An 11,663-nucleotide genomic window follows, 5' to 3' on the forward strand; every position below is an offset into this window, starting at 1 on the left:
TGATGGGATGCTGTAGTTGCAATTATCTCATTCCCAGAGCACAGTCAATTCGATTAGCGGTATAATTGGAGCGGCGAAAGGACGGCTGCTGACCGGCAAATCAAGGTCGGAGTTAATCAACTAATAGGCATTATCCATTGACGACTCATTGAAGGGTTTAGTCTGGGAGAACAGAAGGAATGATGCAGTGGAATACGTGCAATCCTGGTAGAGCTACACAATGCTTGCATGGCTCTGTCATGGCCAGTTGGAGTATTGGGAGTTGTGACATTGTATGGATTAAATAAGGCGCGACCTCATCAGAGTAGCACTCGTAACAATGGAGAAGAGGAAGGAAACATGCAAGGGCCATAAAAGAACAAGGGTCAAAAAAATAATCATTAGAAGGGGAATAAAATAAAAAGACAAGGGTAAGATTAGATTAATATAAATCGGTAGGGATAAACTTCTTTTACCATAGCCGTAAGGTATCCAGATAATAATTTTGGCTCCATGTTCCTGATTCGCACTGCGTAAATATCAGTCCAGCTTTCAATTCCCTTACCTACCCTGGATAACGTGGATATCTTCCAGTCAAGAGTGAATAAGCACCTTCTAGATAAACACATTCCACCAAAGGCTTTATATATCTAGGCATTGGACAAGCGGTCGACATGGTAAAATTTTGGCATTTTTTAACCTTAAAAATATTTAAATGATTAAAAAAAGATAGTGTATAAAACATTAAATCTTTAATATACAAAATTATAAAAAACAATCAATTGCTTATTAATTACTGATCTGAAATGTACTGATTTAAAAAATACAAGATTATTTATTACATATATCATATGGGATGTGAGTTCTAAATCTATAACAATTTTGCAATTTTAACTTTTTAATATTACTTAAAAAAAAAAAACAGTTTTACCCTGTTTTCTCCATACACTTCCTACTACAAAAACCATCAGCAGTACCTAAGCATGAAATATTTGCTCAAATTTACATTTGTTAAACTGTATAACCACAATGGTAACTTATGTCTTGAATGGTCCACAAATGGTCCGTCTTTATGCATTATTCCTTGTATTTATTTTCTCTTTTTCGATTGGTTGTCTGGAAGAGATCGCTCATTAGCGATAAGGCCGCCAATTGTACATTAGTTTTTAAGTTAATTTCTTGTCTGTTATTATTATTTTTGGTGTACAATAAAGTATATTTCATTCATTTCATTCCACATTTTTCTTACATCAATTGTGCTCGAAAGAAGGTATTTATTGCTATGATATATTGATTTCCAAATATTTAAATTTTATTCTGTTCCTAATTACCGTATTGCCGTATATCTCTTGGTATTAATTCCAAACTTACATCTAAGTAGTCTTATAGCGTTTATTGGTTAATGGAACATTCAAATTGTCCACATAAAGTTAAGGCGATCGCCTATAAAACAACATTTCGCAGGGCTAACTCAGTGGGAGCTCTGAGAGACCACGTCAGCTCATATGTTCAAATTGTAAGAGCAAGACAAACTAGCTCATATAGGTCTAGTTCATATCTTGTTTAATTTAAGTGTTCCTATGGCGATACCATCATAAGATGTTGTATTTTTTGTACTATCCAGCATTTTATTACATTAATTCCTGTAACCAAAGGTTGTCTGGCAGATATAGGTACATTAATTCCTTTATCGAAAAGTATTCTGGCAGATGTTGCTATACGCAATAAGACCACCATTGCACGTTGTTATTGTTTTTTTTTGTGCAATAAAGTATATATAAATAAATAAAATAAGATGCTCTTTAGTTCCATGTTGTTGCATTGTCACCGGTATAACGCAATTCTATCAAAATTGAGTCATATCGTCATGAAGCACTTCTAATGTAGCCTCTAAAAATTTATTAACAGTAAGTTAAATAGAAGCTAGTAAATTCAAAGAAGTCCATAGATTTCCGTGCCCAACGTACATGTTAGTCTTGTGGTACATCGTACGGCACCAATCTGGGTTATTCTGGGCGACATTCTCCGATCTACCATCCTTGTGCCTAATATGGAACTCCAAAACTCAGCGCCCGTTTACTCCATGTGTTAGCAAGACAAATGAGGCCAATACTATGGGCTTCTGTTGTTTAATTTAAGTTCTTGACCTTCATCTTCTGACTCCAGTATAGACTAGCTTCACGATACCATGTTTTTGCATTATCACGGAAGATATGCAAGTTCACCGAATCCAGTCGTTAAAAGATAGTTCTAATTTAGTTTCCGAAATCTATTTAAAGGACAAATTAAATAAAAGCAGGTAAATAACAGGATTCCTTAGATTTCCGCGCCCCTAGTCTTGTGGCACATGGTACGGAACCATTCCGGGTCGTTCTGGGCGACACTCTCCGGTCTGCCATCCTTGTGCCGATAGTGGAACTCCGAGACTCCACGCCCTCTCACTCCGTTCACGTTGTACGAGCAGAACCTTTCCACCATTCGCGCTTCCCACTCCTGTGACACGTAATGGACTGACTCGTATTCTACCAGCACCTGTATTGGATATATAGTGATTATAAGTCATCATCAACCTATAGAATAGTGGGCCAGGATTCTCTCCTTTAAAGAAGGGATATGGAATATTGAAGGGGCCCTGTATCAAAATCAGTTGGGGCCCAAATGAAGGGTAAGAATTTCTTACAAAAGAAACAAAATTGCTCGCTTAAATTAAATATGACAAGAGGCTTAACCTATGTAGGATGTCTCTAAGTTTTGGGTACACGCTTAACCAGGGTAAAAAATAGATTGTGGATTACTTTAACGTAAGGGCCTCCTATACCATTATTGCATTGCTTTCCTGCGATGAACGGCTAATGCTGAGCTGTAAACCCTTTCTGTTTGGTGTCACAGACAGTCATGTAATATCTAAGATAGGATGTACTGTTTGTGACACTAAAAAGTGAATAAACTTATTTTCTTTCTTCTTTCTTTCTATACCTATAGTCCTGGAGCCCTGTATCATTGATACGACGGTAGCTACGCCCCTGGATAGAGTACGATAAATGATTGGAGCTCACCGAGGCATGGAGTTACCAACTACGGATTGAGAATTTATAACAAAAATTTTTTCGAAAGAAACAAAACCTCAATATTTCACAGCTCACACCAACGCGAAGGCACACATACTAACCACGGAATCAACGAGGCAGTATTTTGTATTTATTTAACTATGACGCAGCTATATCCTGAATCATATTGTCTAAATAACTTTATCCCTCCCCTTTATAAGGAGGGAGGCCTGACCTTGTAGTCGAACCGTTAAAATAGACCGACTATGATGAATTTTAACTAAAATCTCACTTAATAAAGCATCTTACCTGAACAGTGTACACCACATCCCCCGCCTGCATCCTAAAGGCATAGTCTCTGGGGGCACTGCCTCCCTCCCCGTGCTGGTACAGCTTGAGATCCACCCACTTCACCGCCAATACGTCGCCGTTGGGTAGACCAACCGCTCCAGCTTCCATACTGAACAAAATAAATTAAATCGAAGTATACTATAAAGCTGAAACATCGATAAAACTAAATAATCACGGGGTCATCGAAAAATACTTATACCTTTAAATAGGTAGTAAAGGTTGTTCCTTAACTTGCCGTCAACACTACTTTAGCAGATTGCTATCTACGAAGGGGGAAATAATTTCAAGGCACTGTTCTACGACAGATATCTGCCATGTAAGAAAGGATTTCAGAGTCCTAAGGTGCGCGATACACAAAAGAGATAACGAGATATATGTCTTTATATTGCTTTCTATTTCGCTCCATCGTAACAAAAAATATTAGGTACCTTGTTATGGCAAGCTGTGCTTCTATGGCAAGAAAGAGAGAATTTCAGGAACCTTTCGCAAGTCGGTAATAATATAAGTTCATAATCAAACCACAAACCTGGTGGCTGTGGAAGGTTGGCAAATAACACCAACACTGATGTTGGTGCCGTCTTCCAGGAAGATGTGATGAAACGCGTAACGGTGCATCAGACTCCAGTCCCGGGTTTGACCTGGAAATGTAAGTCATCATCATCATTATAAGCCTATGGACGTCCACCGCTGGACATAGGCCTCTTGCATGGACTTCCAAACAAAACGACTATCTGCAACCCGCACTGATCGAAGACTTTCGTCTTCAGACACTGAGGAATATCGGATGAAAAGATGTCGCGGAGTTTCCCAAACGCTCCCCAGCCGAGCTGGATTCGGCGATTCACCTCTTTCTCGAAATTGGACCTAACCTAACCTAACCTAACTGAACTGTGTGCCCTAGGTATATATATTCGTCTACGATTTCGAGAGCAGAGTCCGGAGAGAAAATGTAAGTCGTCGTCGTTATCAACCCATATACGGCTCACTGCTGAGCTCGAGTCTCCTCTCAGAATGAGAGGGTATAGGCCAATAGTCCACCACGCTGGCCCAATGCGGATTGGCAGACTTCACACACGCAGAGAATTAAGAAATTTTCTGGTGTGCAGGTTTCCTCACGATGTTTTCCTTCACCGTTTGAGACACGTGATATTTAATTTCTTAAAATGCACACAACTGAAAAGTTGGAGGTGCATGCCCCAGACCGGATTCGAACCCACACCCTCCGGAATCGGAGGCAGAGGCCATATCCACTAGGCTATCACGGCTCTTGAAAAATGGAAGTAGATACAATATATTATACTGAAGAGCACCGCACCTCACCACCATCTCAGGGGCGCCCGGACTGATACACTCAGGCCAAAGCACCCTTACCGAACAGCCCTCTAAGCCGAGGTTTAAAAAAATCAACGCCTTTAGAGAGTCGTTCCACCCATCTACTTTGCTTCTGCCTTCAGGCCCCATCAGGCGATGCTTCAGCGCTCGCTTATACCCCCCGGTGATGCCGCTGAGGTCCCATTAAGGAACCTACGGCATTTACACAATCAAAAAAGAAACAGAAAAAAACCTCACTGAATACAAGAAGATATAGAATAGAATTAGCTACGAGTAAGAATATTCTATAAAAGCTATTTAAAATAATTATTGAATGTAAGTTAATAAGTACAGTAAGGTCAGTTAAGGACCATTCGAATAGACTGATAGTGATTGGCTTGATTTAGGATCTTACCAAAGCTATGATCTCTGAAGGAAGGCAGAGTGTACTCATAGGATTCGTTGCCAATCTTGAATTTGCACTTCATTGCTCCAAACTGCTCATAGTGAGATTGGTGAGCTCTGTGAAATAAAGATTCAAGGTCATAATAATAATAATAATAACAAAGCTTTATCCATATTTATAAATATCAAACATTAATTTCTATTAAATGCCCGATGATTACCACCAGATCAACCCTGAGCCAATGTAGAAAACATAAAATCATAAACTAACCTGTCAAGTCATTGATACAAATGATCTGGCGTAACAAAAACAACTGCCTTAGCAAGAGCACCAATCTATACTAATATTATTAAGCTAAAGAGTTTGTTTCCTTGAACGAGCTAATCTCGGGAACTACTGGTCCGATTTGACAAATTCTTTCAGTGTTAATAAACCCATTTATCGAAGAAGGCGATTATATTTTCACGCTAAGATCAATAGGAGCGGAGCACCAATGAAGAATGTTTCAAAATCGGGGGATTTTTTCCTATTGAAAGCTTACGCTGCGTGCGCTGCGTAAAGTTTTTTTAGAACAAATTTCGTTAGCATAAAAAAGGTTGTGCTGCGTGCGCTGCGTAAAGTTTCGCAAACACCATTGTATGACAGAATTGTTTAAAAGTTCTAAAAAAAGTCTGAGACAATATATGTCTAACTTTTAAGGTTGACTCATATAAATGAGTTAAGATATAAATGAGTAAGGGGAACAATTCTGTCATATATGGTGTTTGCGAAACTTTACGCAGCGCACGCAGCACAACCTTTTTTATGCTAACGAAATGTGTTCTAAAATCTATACTTATAATAAATCTGTAGAGAGGTCAATTCTGTACATAAAATATATTTCCAAAATAACTATCAGGGGTGATTAGTGGTCGATACTGATGCCAAAAATGCAATCAGTTTTTGTCTGTCTGTCTGTCTGTCTGTCTGTCTGTCTGTCTGTATGTTCTTTATGGAAACATAAACTACTAGACGGATTTTAACGAAACTTGGTACTTCATACTCCTGGGCAGGTTATAATATACTTTTCATCTCGCTACGATCAATAGGAGCAGAGCAGTAAAGGCAAATGTTAAGAAAACGGGAGAAGTTACTCAATTTTTTAAGCTTCCGTCGCTTGGTATGTTCGTTATAGAAACAAAAACTACTCGACGGATTTTAACAAAACTTGGTACAATTATTCTTCATACTCCTGGGCAGGTTAAAGTATACTTTTCATTACGCTATAGGAGCAGAGCAGTGAAGGGATATGTTGAGAAAACGGGAGAAGTTACTCCATTTTTTAAGCTTCCGTCGCCGTCGCATGGTCCCTACCATAGGGGTAGTAGGATAGGGGTAGGGCAGGGGTAGGGTAGGGGTAAGGTAGGGGTGGAGTAGGGTAGGGTAGGGTAGGGTAAGGGAAGGCGTAGTAGTAGGGTTTCACGCAGACGAAGTCGCGGGCGTCCGCTAGTAATGCATAAATGCGAAAGTGTTCATTTAATACTTTACAAAACTTGCAAAAATATAAATAGAAAGGTGAGAAATAGGAGTTGAGAGTTTACATCGATTTTTACGCGGACGAAGTAGCGTGCGTCCGCTTGTCTAATAAAAAGATCCAAATGATCTGGTATACAAAGAAGAAATCGCACTAACGTTTTGAGTCCGTCGAAGTACTGGCGACTCCACTTCTCCCTGGCGATGGAGCGGATGACAGCTGGCGGGTGCAGGTCGCAGTCGTAGTCGAAGTACTTGCTTGTCGCGTTCCATTCGCCGTTGAACTCCACATCCACCACTTTGCTGGGGTTCTCTTGGTACCTGGACATTTCTTTTTTTTGAGAATATTTGCCATTTTTTTTATACATGACCAATATTCCCCTGAAACTAGTCGGGAAAGACTGTATTAGGAGTGGGTACGACAATAGTCCAACGGGGGGATCGAATCACTAGCCTTCCGTGATTAGTACGACCGCTTTACCGTTGAGCTATTGAGGCACGATATTAGTAGGTATCGTAAGGAAGGGAGAACCTACAAATATATATATAGTAAAATATTGTTGCTGGACACGATTTTCGTACCACATCTGTCCTCTGTAAGAGATGATCCACTTCTTCATAGGTTCGACGGGCGTCATCTTGATGCCCTCAGCTCCGAATTCCCCAATCGGAGCTCCGAACAGAACCGTGTCTGGAATCTTCTTACTGCATAGCAAACCTTTGCCGGGCAACTGAAACAATAATCTGTTCTTTAATTACGCGTTTTACTTGAAATTAGTGTCAAAGTTCTTTAATCTTCAGTAGTAAAAAACCTGGAACTTTCTTTATGCCCGCTTAACTTGGCAAGTAAGCTGGTAAATGCGTTCCAAAAAGTGTAATCAGTTGAGGCGAACGGACGTTGAGAGGGAGAGCTAAAGAAGTTTTACATCACTCGTGTGGTCTCACTCGTTTTTTGAAGTGATAACTTCTTATGGAAGGGTAAACCGCTTCGTAATATAGCACTTTACGGCGCCACTCTGTCTGGCTTTCCTTTCTTTCTTAAACCTGCTGCACATTCAGCAACAGGTTTAAGTTATCACTTTTGTCGACCGTCCTGAGACGCACACGTTTTTTTTAAGTATCAGTAGGTACACGTCCACAAAGGTCATCTTCAAATGGGACAAAATATGATTAAAATGAATGAAGTGAATAGGCATCTTCTTGGGAAGCGTGCTCCAACTTAGACCGCATTACTGGTTTTCATCAAGCGTGGTTGTAGTCATGCGCAAGCTTATCTTTCATGTTAACGATCCACCTAAAGGCCGACTAACACTGTGTACCTCCAACTTTTCAGTTATGTGCATTTTAAGAAATTATTGTCTCAAACGGTGAACAATAAACATTGTGAGAAAACCTGCATGGCTAATAATTTTCTTAGTTCTCTACGTATATAAAGTCTGCCTAACCGCATTGGCCCAATGTGTTGGATTATTAGTCTAACCCTTCATTCTATGAGGAGATTCGTGCTCAACAGTGAGCCGAATTGATGATGAATAAAAAATAATAGTTACCCCTATATAGAACAGGCCGTTACACATCCCCATAGGTCGCCGTTCGCAGCCCGATATCACGTACACGCCTTTATCCTTATCACTCTCCTTCTTCGCTGATATGAAGAACACTGCGTCGAATGCCTTGGAAATAGAAAAAATAATATTTGGTAGTTTACCTCAGCGACTTTATAATACTACTAACAAACGCTCGCCACTTCATCCGCGTGGAAATCCTTAAACTTTGAATTTTTAAAGAATGGACTTTCATACCACAGTTAAAGGGATTAAGATTTAAGCTTATCCCCAGACTTTCACACAAAGGTTTTCCCGCATATTCCCAGACTTTCATATAAAGTTTTCCCGATTATTCCCAGATATTCATACAAAGATTTCCCGCTTTGGGGGGAAATAGATGACCAGGTGGGGAAAGGGGTGAACTGCCACAGGGGTGAAAAGTCGATGAACCCATGCGACAATGTCACCCAGGTCCGACAAAATACTCTCTACGTATGTTCCACCCCGAAACCGGAGCATCCTCAGGAGACGTTGACTCTACAACGTGCAATTGTAATTGTATATGTTATCTATATATTTAAAAATAGCATTTTTAGTTTGTAAGTATATGTATATGTATACACACACCTTAGCATGAAAGCTGAGAGGCTGAGCCTTGTCCATATCAGCAGGGTTGGCTATAGCTTTAACGCCCTGCCCCGCTCGCCCGTCCTTGCCTGCTGCATGGTTTTTACTAGAGTACTGTAGAAATTACAAAATAATAAGACATTTTTATGCTCTCCCTTTGAACATACGGCAATCAAAGTCACTGGACATTTTTAAAAATGCCGCAAAGACTCACGATCTGGTGCAATAAGGACGATCTGTATCTATTATTTCTCTTTAATATGACTTTATAATGTGTTTATTAGTATATTTTGATATGTATTTTATTCATTATTGTAGGTATTTGTGTAATATTGTTTATGTATTAGGATGTAAATTATTTGTATGTATGTGTATTACTAATACTATGGTTATTTTTGTACGCCACCTGCTGATGTCCTTAAGTTTTGGTAAACCGAAGGTTGCCTGGAAGAAATCGCTACTTAGCGATAAGGCCGCCTTTTGTATGCAGATCTCTTCTTAATATGTTTTTATTTCACTTGTATTTGTCTTTGTGGTGTGCAAACAAAGAATATCTATCTATCTATCTTTCTTTTAAATATTTTTTATAAATTATTTCTTGATTTAATTTAAATTATTTCAACAATTAAATACCAATTAAAATAAAACGTTTTCATGATAAATAACTTGCGTAATAGGTACCTAATCTATATCTGAACAGGTGTTATCTTGAAGTAGTTACAAAGTTGAATAGCCGTACCTATTATGTTGTAAGTATGCAGATACCTATAATTAATTTAGGTAACCTTGTACTTTGCGATCTTTGACACATATGCTAGCCACAAACGGTCAATTATTCTTACGTTTCTGAAAAGCAAACGGCAGTACCCACGCGGCATACTATACAAGTCATGTATGCAGTGACCAACACACGATCAATTATAGTCGTGGGTGCTACAGAAACGTGAGAATAATTGACCGTTTGTGGCTAGCATTAGGTGTAAATTGCAACGATAGGCATATCAATGGTAAATTGCCTAAAAAGTGAAACTATCTAGGTTCATATTGAAATCAGAATATCTACCTGCGAAATATAGATTCTAAATTAAAAATACCCAAGTGGCAACACTTTGTAATATTTTAAAAAATCAATTATTTATTTATTTTAAATTTTCGGCAACGTAATTTCTAGTTCTATTCAATGTTTTAGCTTATTACGACTTTTGTGACAGTTAAGAAAATGAAAACAGGCTGAGGATACTATAGTCGGGCTAGTTCGTTGATGACACTCTCATGATATGCGGGCGACGGGGGGAAAGACTGCGCGAGTGTGAAATCTTACGTGCGGCGAAGTGAGATGCATCAGACGTGGGTTTTTCATTTATTGCTACACGCCCCCCGGCCCGCGCGGCCCATCGGGAGTGTTACGAACGAAGTTGCCAAGCTATACCAACTTATCTGTAGGTATAACACCTATGCCAGATAACCTAAGTGTATAAGTAAACTTTTCAATATAATTAGTTAATAATATTTATTGCTCTCCTCTATGGTGTAAATTGTCTAAAATGTGTAAGAAAAGATATAAAACTTATAAAAAATTGCATCTGCTTAAGAATGATTGCTAAGCAACGGTTTTTTGATAAACGGGTTTCGATGCCATACGCCTCCCTCTCTATCAATATCAACGCGTTTCTGCTGTATTGACATTCCGTAATATAACACACACTAAGTAATTTTTACTTATGTACCTACCTACTACTGTAATACATACTACTACAATGGCAAACCGCCTCCCAAAACAAGAACTACTTATAAATACCTAGTTATAGTTAAAATTGTAAATACATAATAGATGATTCACCACAATATCAGAAAAACAAACAAATAATTCACCCTACTGAGCGATTAAAGCAACAGACTGTAAATACACACATAATTGCATTGATATAATACGTATTTTCTTAAATATAATAGTTATCACAATATAAACAAATGCAAACCAACCTTCCTGTAATAATAAAGGCACGCGAACACAACATATTTCAAATAGTACCACTTTCCCGGCACTGAGTAAATGCCAAAGATTGGTTCAGGGTCTTTTTTCCTCAAAAACAATATAAGAAACACTAAAAAGGCACTCGCTAACAAAAGGCAGGTCATTTTGCCGTCACTAGATAATATCGAATGCAGTGGCCATAATTGTACGTATTGCCATTGATATACTGTAGCCAAAGATACACAGTTTTTTACAGATAATAATCGTACTGATTACGTAGATAATGTAGTGTGTTCGGTAGTATAAACTGGTAAATAAAACTAAACATCAGTAGTGAAGGCTAAATTTTATAAATAGTAACCCGACCCGGTCATGTGTTTTTAAGTCATGTGCAGGCGTTTATTGTAAAGATTGTAGAAATGCTGTGTTAATACTATTTCGAGCGTGCTAAATAGATTACAATTATGAATATGTAATAGTATGTATGGATTTTTAAAAGGCAAGCCACTAGGAATCGGGTTGTTTAGATGTAAAGTAAAAGAATTGAAAATAGGTACTCACAATATTATTGTCATTGATCAGCATCTGACATCGCGAAGCTCTGAAGAATTCGTAATTACATATTATTTTATATTTTTTCCATATAGTGCATTGCAAAAATATTATCCTGAAAATAACTTTGTACTAAAAGTAAATTAGGAAATAGAAAATATTATAAGACATGACATTTTTTGTGATAAAATAATTTTCGCAATGCATATCTTGGTATTTTGTCGTATCTACGGGAGCAAAACCACACTACTCTGATAAGACCTGACGTAGCGTCCAGTGATAATGACTTATTAATTTGTTGCTATTCACTTAAGTGGTTTCTTCTATTTGGAGCCAAGTAAAGTGAGGGTTTCAGT

At 38.3% G+C, this 11,663-nt stretch overlaps 1 protein-coding gene across 2 annotated transcripts; it reads right to left on the reverse strand.

Annotated features, from left to right (window-relative positions):
- Positions 1 to 714: 714 nt before the first annotated feature.
- On the reverse strand, positions 715 to 10,955 carry LOC112047884 (uncharacterized). Of its 2 annotated transcripts, XM_024085167.2 has the most exons (9): positions 10,764 to 10,953; positions 8,781 to 8,894; positions 8,157 to 8,279; positions 7,189 to 7,337; positions 6,766 to 6,927; positions 5,104 to 5,210; positions 3,904 to 4,015; positions 3,336 to 3,486; positions 715 to 2,511 (listed from the first exon to the last, which is right to left on the reverse strand). In XM_024085167.2, exons 1-9 carry the CDS (start codon positions 10,917 to 10,919, stop codon positions 2,296 to 2,298), a joined length of 1,290 nt encoding a protein of 429 aa, XP_023940935.2. In that variant the 5' UTR covers positions 10,920 to 10,953; the 3' UTR covers positions 715 to 2,295. The 2 variants fall into 2 exon arrangements, with proteins under 2 accessions (XP_023940935.2, XP_052741868.1); XM_052885908.1 differs by lacking the exon at positions 8,781 to 8,894 and having other exon boundaries at positions 10,764 to 10,955.
- Between the last annotated feature and the right edge of the window lie 708 nt (positions 10,956 to 11,663).

Source organism: Bicyclus anynana, chromosome 15, assembly GCF_947172395.1.
Source record: "Bicyclus anynana chromosome 15, ilBicAnyn1.1, whole genome shotgun sequence".
Lineage (NCBI taxonomy): Eukaryota > Metazoa > Arthropoda > Insecta > Lepidoptera > Nymphalidae > Bicyclus > Bicyclus anynana.